The sequence below is a fragment of the Lucilia sericata genome, unplaced genomic scaffold (genome assembly GCF_015586225.1).
Source record: "Lucilia sericata isolate MDLA Ls3-8-SP2 unplaced genomic scaffold, ASM1558622v1 Contig000104F_arrow, whole genome shotgun sequence".
Taxonomy (NCBI): domain Eukaryota; kingdom Metazoa; phylum Arthropoda; class Insecta; order Diptera; family Calliphoridae; genus Lucilia; species Lucilia sericata.
Window position 1 is genome coordinate 527,719 of NW_023994136.1, and position 23,591 is coordinate 551,309.

At 27.1% G+C, this 23,591-nt stretch overlaps 2 protein-coding genes and 1 long non-coding RNA gene across 3 annotated transcripts in view; 1 reads left to right on the forward strand and 2 right to left on the reverse strand.

The window, feature by feature from the left end:
• The first annotated feature begins 924 nt into the window (after positions 1-924).
• Positions 925-2,820, forward strand: LOC119600108. Its single transcript, XM_037950175.1, has 5 exons — positions 925-1,088; positions 1,146-1,232; positions 1,283-1,621; positions 1,687-1,822; positions 1,885-2,820. The coding sequence occupies exons 1-5, from the start codon at positions 1,022-1,024 to the stop codon at positions 2,750-2,752; spliced, it is 1,497 nt and encodes a 498-aa protein (XP_037806103.1). The 5' UTR covers positions 925-1,021; the 3' UTR covers positions 2,753-2,820.
• A 3,602-nt stretch (positions 2,821-6,422) lies between these two features.
• Positions 6,423-23,591, reverse strand: part of LOC119600105 — a 180,894-nt gene continuing 163,725 nt past the window's right edge. Inside the window, exon 3 of the long non-coding RNA XR_005231119.1 lies at positions 6,423-6,481. This is a non-coding gene — a long non-coding RNA (uncharacterized LOC119600105). The remainder of the gene's footprint in view (positions 6,482-23,591) is intronic.
• Positions 7,817-8,941, reverse strand: LOC119600104. Its single transcript, XM_037950172.1, has 7 exons — positions 8,610-8,941; positions 8,517-8,549; positions 8,430-8,450; positions 8,313-8,357; positions 8,225-8,248; positions 8,063-8,146; positions 7,817-7,988 (listed from the first exon to the last, which is right to left on the reverse strand). Exons 1-7 carry the CDS (start codon positions 8,721-8,723, stop codon positions 7,935-7,937), a joined length of 375 nt encoding a protein of 124 aa, XP_037806100.1. The 5' UTR covers positions 8,724-8,941; the 3' UTR covers positions 7,817-7,934.

The window sequence follows — 23,591 nt, forward strand, 5'->3', positions numbered from 1 at the left end:
AAACAAATGCAGTCGATTTGGTAAATTTGTAACAAAATATTATTCATATGGCGGGCAGTCAATTCAGTATACTCGTTATGCATAATTAATCATAGGAAATAACATATTTTGTTATACATAAATTTTGATCATTTTGTTTTATGCAAAATGTATGTTGATTCATATGAGCTAAAGGCCTGCCCAAGACAACAATAAGACAACAATTTGTTAAAAAATATCATGTGCGCAGGCATAAGCAGGCCTTTAATATGAGCCATATCTACCTTATGAGAGCTGTTTAAACCTATTTTGTGGATAAGACAATGTTTGCTTGGTTAAAGTAAGTGTGTATGTCTATTGGAACTGTGTATTTATAACAACGTTATGTCTTTCAATACTAACATGTCAAACATTGACATAAAATGAAAATAGCAACAAAAGCAAGTATGTTTTTAATACACATACTACATTACAATCATTGACATGTGTATCTGTGCTAGCATTTGCATTTGCATGAGTGTGTGAATGTTGTGTTTAACAAACCTCAAGAAGATTTTAAATATTTAAGACCTAGTTTAGAGTATGGATTTTACATGATAGATTTTAATGTTAAAAGCAACGACTAAATTGTATTTTAATTTAATAGAAACATATTTTTAACTTGTTTAGTTTTTAAATCTTAAACACTGAATACACCTAAGATTAGTCTATTTAAATTTGAATTAAAAGAGTTATTTTAGAATATTAGTTTTTAACGACAACAAACAGTTTAAACAATGACACAACTGTAACCTATATGATATATGTATGTATGTACATTAGAGGTGCCCAAAAATATCAATTAGTTTTAGACACTAATGAACAAAATATAATCCATCCAAACAAAAACGATATTTTTTGGACTCCTCTAATGTACACACTACCTTGTTGTTATATTATGGATTAAACTAAATTACTGTTTTCTGCTTTTCTAATCATTAATTTTTTTTAAACATGAAGTTTTCCATTTTTATTACATTTTCAGAACATAATTTAGCTTAACATGGACTCGTCCGAAAATATAAGGTTTACTGCTCCGCGGTTGTCTTTGCCTCTTTTTATGATATCAAGTAAGCAATGTTGATTAATATTAAATCCATATAATATTTTTATCATTTTGTTTCAAGGAAATCGAATAAAATTTGCAAAAATTAATAGTTTGAAAAAATATATAAAGAAAAATATCCATATATATGGGAAACATATTGATCCAGGTAAAAAATATGAATTTGTTAGGCAAAATATTAAAAACGATTGTTTACAGAATTTGAAAGAGCAACTATACAATATTTCCAACATGTCGTGGGTATGAAAAAATATTCCTCGTCTAGGACAAACCATCGGAATTTAAATGTTACTGCGAAATGCAGAATAACAGGTTTAGAAAAATCCTGGTATTTACCACCCAGTCGTTATGATACGAGTAAAAAACCATTTGACAGCAGGTGTGGAATGGGTGGTGCATACTGGCCTAAAAGACATATTCATCAAGCAAAACCTCGACCAAGTTTCCGTCAACCACTTAACAGTTTCTACAACACACCGACTATAACTGAGAGACTTTTCGCACCTTGCCTTAGGACAAAAGGAGTTTTTCTATCAAGTACGTTTCACTAAATATAAAAGATTGTCATTGTAACTTTGTTTGCGTAAAATCTAATGTTACAGATGCCCGCGAACGACGTGCTACAAGCCGATGTATGGTTAGTAATATAGGGACATGTTACAAAAATCCTTCAGAACCTGGTCCAACAACCTATAACCCATCTTGTAAAGAACATACAAATAAAAACTTATCATCAAAGTACAGATGAAATCGATTAATATTCCTTGTACTGTAATTTTAAAAATTTTTCTTATTTTTAGTGTAAAAAAACCGAATCCACATTTGTTTTATAGATTATCAACGGTACCAGTGAAAATAAATAGTATTCATACACGTCATACAAGCTTCACCGGCGCACCCGGCCGTTATGAGATTCGTTATCCCAATATCTGTCCTTGCTCCACAAAACTTGTTTATCAACCTCAAATCAATCTTATAATTGAAAAAGAGAAGCGTAAAAAATTTCGCCGTTTACCGTATCAAGCAATTAAGACAAGATGCTTTACATCACCAGATTGGAGACATGTAAAAGGACGAGGGTTTCGTCATCTCTTTAAAGGAGCTAAGCTCATCAAACTAGCTCTATCAGCTCAAGAGGGCAAGAAACTAAAAAATATTCAACTTTATCCAGATTCAAAATATATTGCAATGATAAACAATCCTTTGCGGACACCGCTGTTTTTAAGACCAAATTACATATCGACTACAAAGCCACAGATTAAATTTAATTGCATTGCAAAGAGAGTTACACGAAAACAATTGAGGAATAATAAAAAGATTGCATTTAGTAGCACCCAAGAGCGTTTCCGTGATAGTTATCGTTTACCCATTCTAACTCTGAGCCAACAAGAACAACTCAAACAGTCCCTGCCATATGAGCGTCAATTTCGAGATCATCCTATTATGAATAAACTGCCATCCGATATAAAATCAAAACTATACCAAACACCAAAACACATGCAACTTAATTATGAGCCAAAGTTAAGAAAAAAGATATTCAAATTTCAAGCGTTACCTCAAGCCAAAGTACTGGTAACAGAGAATGATACAAACACAAGTGAAGCTGGAAGAGAAGGCTATTACTTGAAAATATTAGAAGCTAATGATTTTTTTAAAGATAAAATTTAATTATGATGTATATGTGATTTCGTTAACAAACCTTTTTGGCCATTTTGAGCAATATCTAACAGGGCAGAATAACTCGAATAAATAAATTTTTAAAATTTAACAAATTAAGAAAAAAAAATTGAATTTTTATTTTTAGATTACATAACTTTTAATGGTTCTACTGTAATGTTTAAAGCTACACACACATATATTACAATAAAATTGCAAAAAATGTGTATGTATATGCATACTTATATACATACATATATAATTATTGACAAGATATAAAAATGCACACATATTAATCAGAGGAAAATCAATAAAATACAGAGGTTTTAAATGAAAGGAAATAAATGAAAAAAACATAATTTTTTATTAAACATTGCATGAAACAGTTTAATTAAAAATCAGTTTTATGCTAATTTTTCTTCTTAAAAAAAGCTTATCATTTGCATTCTGTATTGTGCAACAAATTTTTAATTAATTTAAAATAATAAACCAAATAAATTTAAAAAAACTCAAGTAGGAATATGTTTTTAACTTCAGCATTGCAATAATAAATACCTTTTTATTTTCTCTGTTTGGAATAATATTTTTCTGATATCAAAATTGAACCATACATTTTCAAGGTTTGCCACCTCAGCTATAGACAATGGAATAGTTGCTTGAGGATATCAGCATTGTGTTAACAGTTTTTTTGTTTTTGTAGTTGCTGATGTTTTAAACACAGTAAAGCTAATTACTTTGAACGGTTCTTAGAAGTACTTATTCACTTCACTTCCCGTTTACCCTCTGTATCAACAGATTTCATGTTTGTATTTGCATGTAGCATTATCAATGCCAATGATATTGCATCTTAAGGGTACAATTCTGTGTATAAAACTGCTATAAGAAGTTGAGAAGAAAATACATGATAAAATACATTTGATTAAGTTTAATGCCAAGAGTAAGAAAAATGAAAATATTCAGAACTGTTCTGTTCTGTTGTGTTTCACTTTTCCTTTAAGTTTACAATCTACATTTGTATGCCCTACACTAAATCATGTGTATGTAGTATGTATATTGGGGAATAGGTGTTATTATTGATACGCAATAGCTTAAATTCAAAATAATATCTAAATACAAATATTTTATATGGTATAGATCAGTTAAATGTAAAGAATGGAACAAGTCGTATAGTAGACATAATTGTTTTAGTAATTCTCTATTTATTTCGATTGTAGGATATTGCACAGTAGGATTTCACCAACTTTACTTTTTATACTTGCTCTTTCTTTGTTTTTGTTCAAGTAAGTGCAGTTTTTTACTTGAATGTCAATGAATATTTAAATAGATTATGAAAATAAGGATATTGTATGAATGTATGTATAGAGAAGAACGATATTTATTTTTCTTTTAAAAACTATAAAAAAGAAATCGTATTCATTAGAATGATTATTAAAAAGAAACGATTTGGTGTCTTTTCTAATGGATTCATAAAAAACGTTATAACGAATGGAAAGTTTATGGAGGAAAATTAATTAACTTCAAGTTGAAAATAAAAATTATACTGATTAAAGAAAAAGCGAATAAAGACAACTCAATTTTTTCAAAGGTAAGTAAATATATACATATGTCTGCACATATATACTAATGATTAAATATGCAAATTTGATAAATGACTATATATTTTTTTAAACTTTATTGCAATATTTTTTATATCTCCCTTTTTAAACATATCAAATTAAGTATAATAAAAATAAACAAATTTTACTACTGGAGTTTTTGAAATTACAAACAAAAGAGTATTTAAAACTCTACTTATAATCATTATTGTCAAAAATTATTTGCATTCTCTATAGATGTTTTCTACATAACACGCATTCTATCTTCCTGTTCTTCTTATTTTTCTAAAGAGTCTGTTTCCTCTTGTATCACTTTTATTTGTAGTAAAATTTAACGTACTTTACAAAGACAGAAACTGACAAGCAATAACGGACAGAAGTACATACTTATATAGTACATACATATATACGACTGCATTTATTGCTTAAAATTGTAATAAAAAAGAAATATATATCTTTTGTTAGCTGTTCAGGGTGTTACTTTAAGATTTAATCGAAAAACTAGAAATTATATCGCTCATTTACTAGAAGAATTACATAATTCAAAAACATCGAATTGATTGTTATGTTTTATTTATATCATAGATTCTTAGACATTTGATTGTTAAAAAATATTTTTATAATAATGTTTTTCGAAAACCCTACAAATATTTTTATGTTTATTAAACAGGTCCATCCTAATATGGTTAGTTTTCGAAACTACCTTTTTATTTGGATTGGACAGTCTAACATTTTTTCTATATTGTTTAAAAATATGCATTTTTTTGTTATTGAAAGGTTTGCGCAGTTTACAAAATAAGTATAACAAGATAATGTTATGGGCTGCTCTAATTCGCGTTTGTATATACGTACATATGTGTGTGTGTGTATATTCACATGTTCAAATGCGTTTTGTTATGCATACATACATATGTGTGTGTGTGTATATTCACATGTTCAAATGCGTTTTGTTATGCATTTGTATGTACGTCTTTGTGGTAGAAATTAGGGTGTTGCGAATGCCAGTTTTCCGAAAGCGAATAATAATTTTTTTTGCGAATGCAAATAGTACAATTCAAATTAACATTAATTTCCTGGCTATACTAGAGGCGCTAGGGCAAAAAGAAAGAAATGTAAATACTGTCATTTGCCATCAAAAATCTAAATCTGAATCTAAAATTCTTTATTTTGAGTGAAAACATAAAAGTCCATTTTCTGGCTAAGCTAGAGGCCCAAGAGCAAAAAGAAAGAAAATCTGTGATCTCTTTAATTTTCCTCCAAAAATCGAAACTAGAGACCCACGGGCAAAAATAAAGAAAATCTTAAATTTACCACCAAAAATCGATTTTTTGAGCGAAAACATAAAAATTCATTTTCTGGCTAAACTAGTGGCGCTATAGCAAAAAAAAAAAAAAAAATGAGAATTTGTGATCCTTTTAATTTCTCGCGAAAACTTTAATTTTCCACCTAAAATCGATTTTTTGAATGAAATCATAAAAGTCCATTTTGTGGCTAAACTATCTGTGATCACTTTAATTTTCCATCAAAAATCTGTATTTTGAGTGAAAATATAAAAGTCCATTATCTGGCTAAACCATTACAAATATAGCTCGTTTAGTGTTCACCAAGATTTAGCGAATGTGAATGTAAACAAGTAAGCGAATAATTCGCATATGCGAAAGTGAGTATTCGTTACTTCCCTAGTAAAAATATAGAAACAGTTCCAGTGACATTGACTACAAAAGTAATGGTTGTTTGCCATACCAGCACAGAAAGAATATTGTCGTTTGCTAAGTGGTGTTGTTTGCATAAAATAGTAATACAATATTATTTAAATTGCCAGTGAGTTGTTTTCATACACTAAACATTTAGACAAAACCAAAAGAAAGTTCAAATAATAAAAGGGAAAAATATAACATTTGGCAAACTCGAATTTCAGGCACCTTTCATCCACAAATAAATCGTGGTGAAAATTGTTTACAATATTGGTCAATTCCCTGCAATCTCCTGTTATTTTTTTCTCTGAAGGAGATGATTATCATTATGTTGAAATTTTACTTTGGTTATTTCCCAGAATATAAAAATATAATTGATTAACTTACTTGTTTACTCCTATCATAATAAATGCATTATCCAGATATATGATCAATTAATTATTTGGAACCATCTGTAAAATAGAAAATATATATCTTAATATTAAATTGCGTTACATTATTTTTGTAGAAATAAAGATTAAACGGAGGTACATATATGTATATATCTTATATATTATAAAAAAGCTTCCAGGCAATGTAGCTTAGGTTAAAGCAGTCAATATTAATAGCGGTAATTTATCTCATTTGTTAATATAAAAGTTATAGTGACCGATGTAAGTAGTACAAGTCTGGCAAATCTTAGTTTTGATAACTAGCAGGGATATTGAATAGTCATACATTCATACGTACATATGTATGTAAATAAAATATGTACATGGCTCTGAAGTCGTTGTTCATACATTTTCTCTTGTCGTTGTTGCAGTTGTTTCTTTTTTTTGTTATTATTAGAAAATTCATTGCAGTTTGATTTTTTTGTTATTTTCAAAAATGGTTATTATTGTTATTGTAGTTGAATTCTTCAAAAGTTTAAGTAAAAAGGAAATGAAAATGAAAAGAAAAATGCCAAAAACTTCTGTTTGGTTTGTTTTACAATTTTGAATTCTTTTACTTAACTTAGATTGGAGAGTGCAATATTGTACTCGTAAATATATACATATGTATATTTGAATGTGTGTTGAAACGAACTTACTTAAAGTTTGTTTATATGTATGTCCCGGGACAGACATAGTTACACCACTCCAAAGAAAAATAAAAATTAAAGGAGTGGTTGAGGAAATGGCAAGTTAGCTTTTTTCCTTTTATACACTTTCAAAGTAAATAAATATTTTTGCATATTCGCACATACAACAAACATATGTACGTTTGTACATACACATAAACGTACATACGCGTAAAAGTATTTTTCAATATTTGTCTTTCCATAAACTTTATATAAATGAAAAAGGGGACACATTCATATTTACATATGGTTGTTTGTTTGTATGTCTGTCTGTCTCTATATAGGTTAAAAGTGCTTACGTACGCAAATAACTACAAGTTAAATTAACGTTTATGTTTATTGTATTTATTAGAAATGCAAAGTACTCGTTTATTCTAAGGAATAAGTAGAAATGTTTAAGAATTTTTGATTTTCCTTTCATTTGTTGGGCGGGCTCTAAATGTTCTTTTACTAACTAAACATATTTATGTGCACAAATAATTTTAAAGAAATACAATTCATTGATGATGATCAAATTTTTTGCTTTGTAGATGTTTATATCTACTATATCTGGATTTTATTATTTCCTTATGTGTAGGGATGTTTTTTATTCTAAAATTTTGATATTGATTTAGATTTTGGAGGAGGTACATAAATATATTTATATATTTGTACTGTTCTTTGGATGAAATAAATAGTCAATAAGTAATAAGTTTTTTTTGCTTTTTTATTCATACGGTCCCCTAATAGGTACTTAGAGCTGTGAAATATTTAAAAATAAAAGTGACATTTCCAATAGTTTGAGAATGTTGTTCAATTTTATTTCTTTACATTGGTGGCATCGGCATCTCTCCGGGTGGTGGCGGCATTTGACGTTTTGCCTTAAAAGCAATAAAGTGTGAGTTGTTGTTAAAAGTGTTGCCATTATAAAAATGAATATCTCTGTAATACTTACCCGATTTATTTTCGCGGTTTCTAGGAATTCTTTTGGAACATCTTTTGGAACATCAGATTCACCAGGAGGAGTTTCACGACGAATCTATTAGAAAAAAAATAAAAACACACAAATTTTAAATAATTAATTACTAGTTTAATGAGTATAACAAATTCAACTTACTCTAAAACGGGCATTAGGCTCTTCCTGTTTATAGTAAATTAAAATGTTCATAAAAAATGTTAAATAAAATGATATATGATTTACATACCTCTGGTATATCATCGGCAGCAAGATGATCAGCATCACGACGTTTCTGCATGATAAAGTCATTTGATTTTTAATGCTTTAAAAATTAATGTTATGAGTTAAAGTATGTGACACTTACCCTTGATATAGATGATTCAAACTAAAATAAATAAAAAATATGGTTTAAATTTGAAATAGGTTTCTTAACCTAAATATTTTTACCAACCTCAGGAATTTTTTCTGGTGGTTCATCCATGCCCTAAAATTTACATATTTATAAGTGTATTCAGTGCAAGTCCTGTCTGAAATAGTAACTTACCAGCAAATCACTCATTCCTTTCAGTGATTTAGTCTGTACCATGTCCGCCTTATTAATAACAGCAATAATGACAATAATTGTCAAATAAATATGCAATTTCAGCAACGGCTGCATTTTAGTGATTCAATAAAATAAAATCAGGTTTATCAATACTACAGGACACTAATATCAATTGCCTGTCAATAAATTTTCTCCGTTTTTTTTATAACTTTTTCACAACGCGACAAATCAAAGAATTATGCATGCGAACTAAAGCAAACAATGGCAATTTATAGTTTGTTGATAATGAATGCATCAATATTTTATTCAATACTTCACACACATGAGAACAATAAACTTCAATGTTGACATTAAAGAATGAATAAATGAATCAACGAATGTTTGAGTATGAGTGCTAACATGTTTTATATACAATGATGTATATGTATGTATGTATGTTTGTATGAATGTAAATATTATAAGTATGTAGGTATATATTTTTTGTGTAAATGTAAAACATTTTGTTTTATTCTGCAATGTTTGTACATGTAATTATTTGTTTTCATTGATCAAATTGCCATTAAATATTTGATAAGAGGGAAATTAAAAATTTTTAATGTACAATGTTTTTTTCTTGTTGTTTTATTTTTTATGTTTTTGAAAATTTGTATATTACATTACACACCACACGCTCCGAATGGCGAAATAACAATTATTTACAAAATAATTAATTGGATTTAGATTAAAATTTGAGTTAATTTGCAAGGTAAATGTTTTAGTGCTTTTTTATACCCTTTACCTTCGAGAGAAGGGTATATATGAGTTTGTCATTTAGTTTGTAATTTTTATAATATAGTTTTTCGACCCTATAAAGGATATACACATATTTCCTTATAGATAGCGGAGTCGATTTAGCGATGACCATCTGTCTGTGTGTGTGTATGTTCACACAGAAAACAGATCGATGGGAAATCGGTTACCATGATAAATATTTAGTTAAACTAATTAAAATTGTATCGCTGTTATTGAAAATCTGTATACTTAACTGATTTTCTATATTCAGTATTAAAAAACAATAATACTAATCGAATTGTGGTTTTAACAATTTCTAAATCAATAATTTGAACTGAATTGTATCGGTTATTAAATTCATTTGGCAATTCAGTAAATGCAGCCGATTTTATTTAGGATTAAAACGTAAGAACATCAAATATTAGTCGCTACAACCGAAAAACAGTAGAAAGTAAAAAATATTGAGCACTGCAACCAATTATCAATTGAAGTAATTATTTAAAATTTAATTACGGTTAAAGGAACCAAATACTAATCGAATTGTGGTTTTAACAATTTCTAAATCAATAATTTGAACTGAATTGTATCGGTTATTAAATTCATTTGGCAATTCAGTAAATGCAGCCGATTTTATTTAGGATTAAAACGTAAGAACATCAAATATTAGTCGCTACAACCGAAAAACAGTAGAAAGTAAAAAATATTGAGCACTGCAACCAATTATCAATTGAAGTAATTATTTAAAATTTAATTACGGTTAAAGGAACCAAATTCGATGTGCACAACCGATTAATTGGTAATTATAGTTGACGTATACAAAAATAAATAAAATAAAACGAATTTATAATATAAAAAAAAAAACCTAATTACATTTGAGGATAAATTAATGCAGAAATTTGGACAAAAAAGGTAATGTTTGGTGTATTTTATATCTTATAATCTATTTTGTGTTATTTTTCTATAATTTTTAATAATAGGGGAGAAGTTATTTTATATTTATACATTTTGTAAGTTTATACATATTTATATTTTATTGTAAATACTTTACACAAAATAAATATATTTTCAAATACACATAATCCACAAATTGTTTTTCTATAAATAATATTTCAGTTTCTAATACCAATAATTTCAATCCAGATTACCGAATAATAATTAAAAATTGTTGTGTACACCATATATTCAGTAATACTAACCGAATTATACAATAATTACAATCGAATTTTGGGGTAGTTGTTAGAACCGACTGAATTCGATTGGAAACAAATTCGGTTATCACAACGAATCTGTTTTCTCTGTGTTGAAATCAGTTTTCCGAAGAGCTCTGATATCTGAGAGATCCGAATCTTCAATACTTCGTGAAGAATGTTATTTAAAATCAGCAAAATCGGTCTATAAATAACGTAGAAATATACGAAATATCATCAAAAATTGAGATTTAGGGTTATTGCGAATGCCATAAAAGTAAATTTTCCAAAAAGCAACACCTTGATTGAACATAAATCTATAAAAAGGGACTTTCTGGTACTTTTTCGTTTCACAACGTGTATTTTTAGATTGTTGTAATAAAATTCATTCAAATTTCGGCTATGCCGAATATAGAACTCTTACATGTTGTTATTATCATTGTTAGGTTGTTTTGTTTCAATATTACTAAAGACAATTGAATGAATGAATATTTGTGTATTTGGTATATTTGGTATATTTTGTTATTGTTTATAAATATATAAATAAAAAATTAATATTATTTGTATCAACTGCATTTGTTGTAAAAAGTATTTGCATGTTTGTATGTTTACAACTGGTAAACAATACAATTGTATAGCTGTAAATTTGCATAGAAAGTTAATTGTAATCACAATTAATGCCTTGTTTTCGTTGTTGTTTTTATTTTAAAAATTATTGTTATTGGGTAATACTTGCATTTACTTAATTATGTTAATTTTCAAATGATTGATTACGAATTACCTATATTAGTGAATGTGCGTGCGTGTTTTTTTTCTTTGTAAATGAAAATGTACGATTGAAAATTGTTTAATTTAATTAGTTTCAGTACTTTGATAATTGCCGGTGATAAATAATACATTTATTGCAATAGTTATCAACAATCATTGTTGTTTTTTGTTTGTATTTATTTTAAATATTAATGATAAAAAGAAAATTAGGATTTGTGTTTATTATAAAAATTTGATTAATCAAACATGAAACAAAATATGTTTAACCAAATAATTATTGATATTTTCAAAAGAACGAGTTAAGTACAATGTGAACAAACGTTTGTAGTTATACTAACTGGTACTTTAAAACGAAATTATACTTAAATTAAAAAATAAAAATATTTGAATTTCACCAGTACGTAAGTGTGTTATGTATGCAAATATGTAAAAGCGTGATATAACATAAAACCTTATTAATTGAATTTATCATTGATAAATTAATATTTTCTTTAAGTTGTTTAAATCAATCATTTTACATTGCTGTAAAAAATTATTGCAAAATAACTAAAGATTTTTTAAACGTATAGTTACATTTTACTAAGTAAAACATTGCGATAACTTGATAAAACCACATTGTCGTGGCGCCAAAAAATCTAGCCAACTTTCTTTTTTGTGTATGTTTTAAGTGTCTTGAATGTTTTTTAACACTTTAGCAACGTAGTATAATTGTTTTGTTTTTTTCATGTTTGAATTGTAATAAAAAAATCTTTTAAATGTGAAAAAATTAAGCTCTTGTATCTCGTCAAATAATGATCTGAGTATACTATATATATGCATACATACATATATTTGTTTTTGATAAACATTTTTTTTTTTTTTCAATTTCTACTAAGAAAAAATTCACCATCTACAAAGTAAAATTTAAATTTTGGAAAACACAAAATTTTTCTAGACTTAAAAATATAAAAAATATGTATTTTATTACTGCAATCTGTGAGCAATTTAGGAGATGTAAAGATATTCATATGTATATTAACTTGTTCTGGTAATTGCCTATTAACGATTTCATAAGCTTTTTCATGTATAAAAGAGTGTGCATTTAATATATAGATATTAGTATGTAATACGTACAAATAATGTCTTAAAACTGAATGATTTTCTGAAAACTACTTACTTGCAAAAACACCTTTACTAACTTCATGCATACTGAAAAAAAACACGTGAATTTTTTCTCTCTTTTTTGTTATCTTAAGTGGCTTCAAAAGTGAAGAGCAAGCATTAGATCTTGGTAATAATTGGTATGTTTTAACATTTTCTTACAACACCTACATACCTGCACACGTAAATTCTTGGATTGATATCTCAACGTACGTTAATATACATATACATATCTATACATACATATAATCCCAACTGTGGATGTTTGATTACATGTTAAAATTTCAGAATATTTACTAATATAACATTAGTCCATTTTACTTAAATATTACTTTTGATGTAATATCCTCATTATTTTTTATATGGAGTTTGAGAAAAAGTAAAATAGTAAATAATAATCAATAATCTTAAACCAAATTTTTTAAATGTTTGACTCTATATTTGCTGGGATATTACGTGATTGCATATGTATGTATATACGTATGTATGTATATGATAGCCTAAGTATTTACTAACAGACTCGTATTCAGAATACAGCCTTTCAGCCGACTGCTTTTTTCTCTGTTAAACAAACATTAATCTGTAAAAAGTAAGGTAGTTATATGTATGTATGTATGTATATACAACTAACTATAGTAGATCACAACTACACACATACTACCTAACCATACATAATACATACAGTGTGTAGTGCAGTAGTTGGTGCTTTATATTTACTTTCCTTTTGTAAAGGTATTTGCACTTTCTTGTTGATGCTTTCTTTCTGCTTCTGTATGCATCAGCAGATATTGTAGAATCTACGTATAAACATTAGGGTGGTCCCGTTTGTATGATTAAAAAATAAAGTACTGATAATACTACCAAAAATAATTCTAAAATACAATTTTAGAAGATTTTTGTTCTAGGGTCAATAATTAAAAAAAATAATTAAAAAAGGATAAAAATATCCTCTTTTGAGGTTTTTACAATTTTTTTAATATTTCACGCTAAGGAATGATATAAATCATAGTTCCTGAATCATGGCTTAATTTTATTATTTATATTAAAAAATACTACGCAAAAAATTTAAAAAAAAATGTTTGATATCGCATTGAAGACCTTTTATATGGTACCAAATACTGACGTCAGGACAACAGTTTGAGAAACTTCCATTTTGGGGCCACCCTAATGTACATTCATTTATACAAACACATATATAAGTGCTCGTATGATATAGTAGTCATTACCATGAATGTTCTTTTGTACGTCCTTAGCATATGTTCCTTTCTCTTGCATCGTTAAATTAGTGCCCCACTAAAGACGACGTCTTAGTCGTTTCAATTCAATTATCAACTTTTTTCATGCTTCTTTTGTTATAACTATTTTTACATCTGATCAAAAAAGGGGCTTAATTAGTTTGAAATAGCGGTGTAAAAGTAATGTTAGCATAAAATTTTAATTACTTTACTTCAGCATTTCTTGGATGGGTGTTAGTAAGATACATGGGATTGATACTATGGTTTCCACACAAGAAAAATATGCCGAAAAATCTCAGAAAAAAACATAAATCATTTTGTGAAATGTAAGACTTCTGGTGTAAATGATTTAATAATTGTCACATTTATAAACTATTGATTTATAACTAGTTTGCTAAGAAAACGTTAGAGATAGTAATATTAATACTAGAATAAAAGAGAAAAGAATTTGTTTCTTCCCTAGAATTTTAAATTTAACAAATTTTAAAATCCCTAAATGATCGATTATTATACATTTTTCAAAAATTGAGGGCTATTTTAAAATTTTTTAAAAAGATGTGTTTGAAATTTTCCTAAATCATAGGAATGTTGCAAAAAAATTGCGAATTTTATAAGAAAACAGTCTAAATCCACTTTAAATGCCAGTCTTAAAAAAATCGCTTTCAGTTTACACATGGGTTATAAAAAGGAATGGCAACATCTTGTTTTTTTCGAATAAAAACATTTTTATTTTATTTGTCAATTTACTTTTTAAATTTTACTAATTTTATAGCAAAAACTATTTTTAATTTCATGCATCAAACAAGTTCTCTACAATATGTATTGAAAAGGATAAAATTTCAATAAACATTGAAAAGAGGCTTACATAAACAAAATAAATTATTTAAAATAGCTACAATTGTAGTACGAGTGAAAATATTTTTTTAATGTATTATTCCCTAATTCGAACTCAATATAAAATATTTAATAATGTATTCTAAATATCATAAAAATCATAAAAGTGAATTTTTAATTTAAAATAGTTTTTAAAAAATCTAGTAAATGGGAATATTTGTCTTGCAAATGGTTCGTTTTAAATACAGAAAAAAAGCCAGAAATATTTTTGAAAAATAATCATTTTAACTTTTGCCAAGTCATGAGGAAAAAATAAAAATAAAGTTGTTTAAATATGCAATATATGCTTAAATATAATAGAAAATCATTTTTGCTTCTTATTTACATACAAACAGCCTCAAGTCATAACTACAAAATGTCTCCTTATACATACTACTTTCATACATACATGCAAACTAACTAAATACATACAAATGTATGTACATATGTATGTGCACCCTGACACTGAGGAGGGTAGAGAAACAAAACATTCTTAGATGGATGAATAGATGTGTATACCGATAAGCCACAAAACAGACACATAAAAGAGGATTTTATATTAAAAACTTATAAACTAAAGTGATGATGTTCACTTAAACGTCAATAGATAACACTTTTCTTTACTTTATTTCAACTCAACTGAACTCAACTTCAGTTTACTATCCTTTCTTTCTACATTTACTAGTTTTGTGTTTAAAATATTTATAAAGTGATGTCATGAAAAAAATTAAAATTTTTTAATAACAGTATTAATGGAGAGGGAAAAACCTATATAAATATATATAAACCAATTTATTTATTAAGGTATATGACCGGACGCATGAGTAATACACAAATTTTGTAAATACCTACAAACTACTTTTGAAATATTTTTTTTTATATTTCTTTAATTTTTTTCCAAATTGCAAAATTTGCAAGGAATTGAACCAATTTTTTTACCTTTTTTTGCAACTTTAGGTCCACTTTTGACCGATACTTTATTAAGAATGATAATTTTTTCCCTTTCTGCCAGTTAAGATGGGATATCGTTTTTTCTAATCAAATTAAAATTGGGTACGATATAATTTTGTATGACAATATAAAAATCAAAAATATACCATTTTTTTTTTGTCCAAAATATATAAAAATTTAAATGTTTCCCAATTTTAAAAGTGATTATAATACCTGTTTTAAACAAGACGATTATAAATTTTTCGATTTTTTTTCTCGATTCGAAAGTTATAGAACACAGACACTGTATATGTGCGAGTTTTTATTATGCATTCAGCATTGACCGTCAAGTTCAAAATAACCTTCATATACTTTATGATTTACTTATTCCGTATACATATGTAAATCCTATTCAAAACTTTTTGTCTAAATATGAACGTAATTCTCTGGTTAAAAAATTCTTCTCAACCTTTTTTTGTGGACTTATTAAGTTGATCATATTCCTATAAATATATGTACATAAGTTATTGTATGTACTTGTATGTATTAATGCATGTCCATTAGACCTGTCCTTAACAGGGAGATTTGCCGTTATTTTTTTGTTAAAAGAGTAGAGATTTCAGTTGATAAAGAACAAAAAAAAAAAAAAAAAAATATACAAGACAAATTCATATTTAAAGGAAAGGATAAATATACGTGTATATGTATATAGTAGATGTCATGAAAGTATGTATGAATGTATGTATATATATTTATTTTGTCATCGCCACGTGTTCATTTATCATGGAATCCTCATTTCTTTTGTGGTAACTGAAACACTAACAAAGACTACAATGGAGAAACTTCAAATTCCAACTCATAATGAAATGATGTTTCATTTTTGTTTGATAGTTTCATAAAGTGGTCTATGTTGTTGTTGATTTTATTTTGTTTTGTGGTTGTTGCTATTGGTTTCTTACGTTTTCATTTAGTTGCTGTTGTTATTTCTGGCTAAGAGAAAAACAGTGATTGTTTCAGCACTTCTTAACTTAACTTAACTCAACTCAACTGACTCTTGACCAACTAACCAAGAAAAAAGTTTATTTATTTTTTATTTATTTCTTTGAATAAATAGTTTAAGCAATTTATTCTTAAGTGTATAAATAAATGAATGAACGTACATATGTGTATGTGTATCTTTCTTGATGTTAATGTTGATGTTGTTGGTTGTTGCCTTTGTGTGTATGTAACAAATTGATATAATATTTGTTGTAGTGAATAACTTTTTCTTTTTATTCGCTAAGGTCGAAGCGTAGCCAGCAAATGTTTAATTTTTTTGTTTCTTTATATTGGCTTAAATAAAAACCAAAAACTTTTTTGAGGCTAAAAGTTTTAATGATTTTCAGGGCTAACCAGCAATTAATACAGAAAGTTTAAGTATGATTTTAGGTATTTTTTTGGAACTTTGTATATACTTCATATATAAACTTATGACATATACACACATACTTATGTATACATATACATACATATGTACACAAATATGTATCTATGTATTTTGCTTTAGTTTATGTGAAAGTCAACTAAAAGTTCTTTATATTAAATATGGATAAAAATTATATTTATTAAAATTGAAATTATATATTAATTGTTAGATCTTGATGTCATGTGAGTCGAAGACAGTTTTATTAAATTTATTCGAAAGATCTTTAAAACTATTTTCATTTAAAATCGATAAATTAGTGGTATGTTTGTATGTATATTTATATGCAAACACATACATACATATATAATAATCATTAATGTTACACTAGAGTTGTTGGTAGACTCCCGCCAGGGGGACTATGAGTGTCGTCCACTAAAAATTGAGACTCACGAACTATGTATGTAAGTAAAATATAAACAAATGTAAAAATGTATTTGTATAGTATTATAGTACTTTGCAGACTCTTTATAGATATAGAATTAATAGAAAATATAAATTTAAATTGCGCTTCTATAGATAGTATTCTCACTAAATTCGGTGAGGATTGTTCCCTTCAAACGTTTTCTTATGGGGCATCGTAAAATATCGATGCTTTGCGAAAAATCCAAAAATAATCCACAATGATTCACTAATATCTAATGTCTGCGCAGTTGGTGAGATAGAAACACCATCAATTAGCCGCTGTAGCCAATTTAATGAGATCGTATTCCCTTATTTCTATTTAAGCCCAAATATACGGAAAAAAAATTATATAGTTCACTTTATTTCATTTTTAATTTAATTTTTATATTTGAAATGTTAAAGATATTTCTGATGAGTATTTGAATCAGAATTTTAATTTTGGTATATTAAATAGACATTAAGTTTATAAATTTAATTTTGGCTTAATGTCAGACATATTTATTTTAATAAAAAAGTGAGAGGAATATTATACATGTACTTATAATATTTTATATATTTTAATTTCTTATTATGTTAAATATTTTTGAAAAGGTTTTATTATTTTTTCACACTTGCTGTCGTTTTAAATGAAACACCTTAAGAACGTTTGAAGGTATTATGTAATTTTGAAGACCTATGTGAGTATATATACATATGTGTGTAATGGGGTGGATGTTTTAGTATTTAAATAATGTCATGGTTAAAAGACTGTTAAAGTGCCATGAAATAAAATGAAATAAATTAAAGTTAACACGAAATGGCATAAAAATGAAATGAAACAATGAAAAAAGAAAAATTAAACCAACAAAATTCTACAACAAGACGTTTTGTTCCTTCTCCTACATAGATGCGACTATAATAATATACTTAACACTAAGCCAAAAAAAAAAATGAAAAATATTATGACATATCCCTCAAAAAAGAGCATTTTTTGGTTATTTCTCTGGTTTTATTATATAAAAATAACTGATACACAGTTTAATGCCAACTAGATCCCGAGAACTTATAGTAACATTCCTAATTCGATTCTAACATGTGTTCTGTTATCGGATTGGCTTATAACGAAACAAATAAAAAAAACATTATATTTTTAGGGCAGATCTAATGTATACATGCGAGTTTCTATATTAAACCCAGTGAATATTTTCCTTTAAATTCGATATGAATGTACAAATTTTTGATTTTACAATCTCTGTCGTCCTAATAATACACATGTTCATATATTGGTTGTTGTCTGAGGAAGTTTGAACAAATTTCATATATTTGTTGTTGGCATGAATTATACAATATCGGACATATTTTAAAAGAATGTTGTATTATAATAATGCTCGCTGGAAAAAACTCATGCATAGATATATACACCTACATATCGCTCCTTTACTACAAGACTGGCATAATTCAAAATTCGAGTTTTTTGAACTGTGTATTACAAAATATGGGCCGTTTTAAAGTATTTCATATAATTTTGTTTATTTTTCAAAATGTCTACTATTTTTGGCATTGAGATGATTTTTTGGTGTGAATGACAAAACTAGAATTCACGTTTTTTCATATATATACAATAAGTAAAACATTAACAGTAACATTAGAAACCTGTTAGCCCCATAGTTTATTTATAAAAATGTTATAAAATATTTAAAGCCGTTGTTCTCCAAACGTCTTTTTTTTTTTGGATTATGCCAGTCTTGGAGTAAATGAGAGATATATACTTATGTGTATGTACATTCGCATGTACAATACGTCTAAAATAATGACTGCACGTACTAAACATAATAAAAGGTAACCATTTACCATGTCATATACTCCAACACTTTAACTTGACTTTGTTCTCACTTTTTCACTATACAAATATACATATGTGTATTTACCCTGCAGTTCTATAAGTCGAAATTATTATTTACAAAAATATAACACATGGTTAGTTCATTAGTGTCCTCTAGTCGCATAATAGAAAAGATGATGATAAATCATGCTAAAAACGTAGGAGGCATAAAGTATTTAAATTTAAAATCAAATACATTGCACAAACTACAAACGAATTGGTCAAAGAGGAATTAGTCTTGTAGACTTCAGGGTAAATTTACAAACTTATACACATACAAAAGTAAAATTTATAACATTTAAACGTTTACCATGGTGGTTTTCATTCTAGTACTTTTTTCGCTGTATCTCTGTGTATTTTTTATTTCTTAAACTGTTTTTTTTTTATTTTTAACTGCAAATTCTTACCGCAAAATTTAGATGAGCAACATTTTGTTACGTTAAGTAAATATTTGTCTGTTTAAATGCGTTAAATATAAAAAGGTGTGGTGGGAAGCAGTTGGTTTTCTAGTACTGCTGATGGTGAAGGTGCTACTCTGAAATTGTTGTAAAATAAATTGTATGTTTATTTAATGTTCACATATTTCACTCACTCACACCTTTTTTGTGCCAATTCATTTCAGTAATGTTTTTTTCACTTTTACACTCAACTAAAAAATAAAAATGTTAAAGACAATACGTAATAAAAAATGTATTTGTATAATAGAATTAAAAATTATACATGCTTGTTTTATGTATATATTTGAAAATATTTTAATAGCCTTGTTGACGTAGTTAACTAAATATAAACAAATCTTATAATGATTACTACTTTGTGGGAGTGTATCAAAATTTCTCAAAAATGGGCTCAGCATTAAATATCGAAGATTTAATTTGTTTGTCCATATTTTGACTATTAATTTTTGACCATTCATACATTGAATGCTCATGTTTTGTGCCTGTTTTATTTTTATATTTAGCTTAATTTAGATTTTATATGTTTTTATTTTTTTATCAGAGACTTGTTAATGGCGGGAAACAAAACAATTAAAGCAATTAACACTTCCTAATTATCTCATATAAACTAGTCTACACAAGACTACACAGCATATGTATGTTTTGAACACTGAACTAGACTACAAACATATGTATGTATGTACAATAGGGTGGCCACGTTTGTATGGAGAACAAATAAGGTACAAATGTTCTTTGTTAAAAATTTCGCGTCTATTGATATACATTTCATGTAAAAATTAAAGAATATGTAATACTTTTGTAATCGGTTATGAAACTCATATACTGGCAGACTTTTTACAACTTCTGGGTCAAAATAACTAAAGAACACAGAAAAGGTGTCCATTAGTGGACCATCTCAAATTCAGAAAATTAAAAGTAATCGAATAATGAAAAGTAGACAGCACTAATATCTACATGTTCATACATATTCCATTACAGTAATACATAGGATGTATGAACATTGCACTTACTTAAAGTTTATATGTATTTGAATGTTGCAAGCAGTATATTTAACATGCATTAGTGGCAACCACAATTATTTCCCACAAGACTAAACACTTACACATCCAAACTACATATTCTCTTATATGTTAAGCTCTAACTGTGGGCAGACTTTTTCTTTTTAATTTAATTTTTTTTAAGTTTTTTTTCTTTTGGATTTCAGTCTGGTTAACTGCAATAAATATTTTGAAAACATTTGTATAATTTTAATTCCATGTTTTATTTTAAGATGATCACACATTTTAAATACAAAGTTTTTATATTGGTCCTGCTTTCAATAAGTAATAAGTACTATTATTAATTTGTTTGACAGAAGTGTTTATGATTACATATAACGAGTATTTCAAAAATATGTAAGCATATTAGGTTGGAACCAAAATAGAAATTGGTGATGTTCCTTTTTAGAGGTTTTTATATTTTTTTTCACGTTGTATGCAATGAAAATATCTGTAAATTATCATATGAAAGGTCTTTAAAATGGAATGATATCAAAATTTCTTTACATTACTTTGTGTGAAATATGAAAAAAGACTGAAAAAACTAAAAAAAAATCTTTGATCCAACTCACCAAGTTTGACCCCAAAACAAAACTTTTCGGTAGTAACACCAGTAGCTTATTTCTTTCCCATACAAACGGAGTCACCCTAATTTATATAGTACATATATTATAATCGACATTTTATTCTTCATTTTAATCATTACTGAGAGTATGATTTTGCTTGTACTTTCATAAGCACTACATCATACTACTCTATTAGGCTGCCCCTCAAAATCGTATTTTATTGACATGTGTATATTAAAAAAAATAATTTTGAAATAGCAACATTGAAGAAAAATGGAAAATGTCCAATTTTAATTTGTGACATTCAATTTAGCAAAACTTTTGCTATTTTTGAATAGCTGGTCTAATAAACATCTTTTGGCTGGGAGGTGTGTTCCTTATGAGAACTTCTTCATTAATTTATTTTCTCTATACTATTTGCATAACATTGCATTTTGTATAAATGTCATTGCATGTCTGCATTTGTGGTGTTCGTTTCTTATGATGTGGCCGTTATAATCGTAGTTGTTGTTGTCGTTGTGGCTGTTTTCATTGCTGCAATTGCCACAAAATTCCCAACATTACATTCTATTTTAAATACTAATTACATGCGTTGTCTATACAGTGGTTCTAACCACTGAATCAAATTATTTGAAATTGTCAAGACAGGCAAATATTTTCAAGGTGTTTTTAATCGCACGTAAATGTGCATTTTGAATTTGAGTAATTTTTGTTGAAATTGAACACCACTGTGGCATTTTTGAAGACATTTAGTTGGGAAACCATAATTTGAAATTTACATTAATTGGGCGAAGGGCGACAATTTAAAGCACTTTGGATTTTAGTAGCTTTCCTCTATTTTTCCTAGGTTGCCGGTCTGTCTGTCGGTCTGTCCATCAATCCCCCTATCTGACTTTGTCTTTATCTGCTTGATAATGAGCATTTTGCCAAGTAAAATGCGAATGTATGTGTGAAGATTTTTGAGAATCAATGTTGTAGTGTATATTATACATATGTACATAAGTATGTACATACATATTGTGAATTTTGAGTTGGGAGTCCATGACAATAACAAGTTTTACAAGCATTTGGATGTAGGCAATTTATCATTGGATTTACGACGGCCTTTAATAATTTAAAGTGACCGCTGTTGCAAAGAACAAAGTGGTTCGGGTTTAATATACTTTCCCCTTTTTTGTCGTTATTTTTTTTTTTGTTTCTCTCATCATTTATGTACCCCTTGACGCAAATGTGGCTACAATTTAATGTTTAATATTAAAACAAAATTGTAACCATAATTTAAACAAGAACAAGAAAAAAAATAAAACTTTCAAAATAAATAAAACATACAGGATGAATTATTGTTTAACATTGTTTATCAAAATCAATATATAATTTGTTAATATACAATATATTACATTTCCTGACCCCTGTTTTTTATTTTTTATTTATATGTATAAGTTTTAAACATATATATATATACATAAATATGTATGTATATAAAACATGTAATGTGTACGTGTGTTTTTGTGTTTGTTGAATGAGAGCAAAAAGTCCGGCACGTGTTAAAAATTATATTTCGTCTGAATCATTATATTTGAGTTCAAAGTTCAGGTTAAGTAATGAAAATTGTATGATTTATTGAAACTACATTACAATTGCTTACAGCATAGTTTTTTATTATTTTAAAAATTGCATAATTATATAAAATTAATGCTTTCCCACATAGTTTTGCGATCAAATATCTATAATAAATACCAAATAATTAAGAACCCTTAATGGTCAAATAACACTTACTTCAAAATAAACAAATTTATGAATTTGTGTGATATTTAATTTTTCTTCCGAATTTTAAAAACCGGATATTACGAAAGCCTTGAAGTAAATGAGCATGTACATACATATGTATTTTATGTACATATGTATATGTTTGTATATATGTATGTATTACACATTTGGTAAAAATTTGTATTTAAAGAATATATACATTTTTTTCGAATTCGATGTAAGTCGAGGGGTAGGTGTATATATCCTGTTAAATTCAGATAGAATGAATTTTTCATTTTCTGAATAACTGTTTGATTTTCTTTTTGTTTTTACACCCTTAAAAAGAAATTTTGTTCTTTTTTCTCTTTGGAGTTCTATTTGTTATTTTTTTAAGTTGTTTTACTTCCGTTTTTTTCAAGCTGTTTGTTTTTACTCTGTTACGTATTGCTGGACGTGACAAAAGGTTTTATTTACAATGAGACAAAAAACAAGAAAACCATACAGTAAAAATGAAAGTAGAATAACTTTTTGGTTGTTTGTGTCTAC

Coding starts and splice junctions, on each gene's coding strand:
- LOC119600108 (XM_037950175.1), top strand. CDS start 1,022: ATGGACTCGTCCGAAAATATAAGGTTTACTGCTCCGCGGTTGTCTTTG. Junction 1,622..1,686: donor AAAAGGAGTTTTTCTATCAA/GTACGTTTCACT, acceptor CTAATGTTACAG/ATGCCCGCGAACGACGTGCT. Junction 1,823..1,884: donor AATAAAAACTTATCATCAAA/GTACAGATGAAA, acceptor TCTTATTTTTAG/TGTAAAAAAACCGAATCCAC.
- LOC119600104 (XM_037950172.1), bottom strand. CDS start 8,723: ATGCAGCCGTTGCTGAAATTGCATATTTATTTGACAATTATTGTCATT. Junction 8,550..8,609: donor AAGGAATGAGTGATTTGCTG/GTAAGTTACTAT, acceptor TGTAAATTTTAG/GGCATGGATGAACCACCAGA. Junction 8,358..8,429: donor TTGAATCATCTATATCAAGG/GTAAGTGTCACA, acceptor TTTATCATGCAG/AAACGTCGTGATGCTGATCA.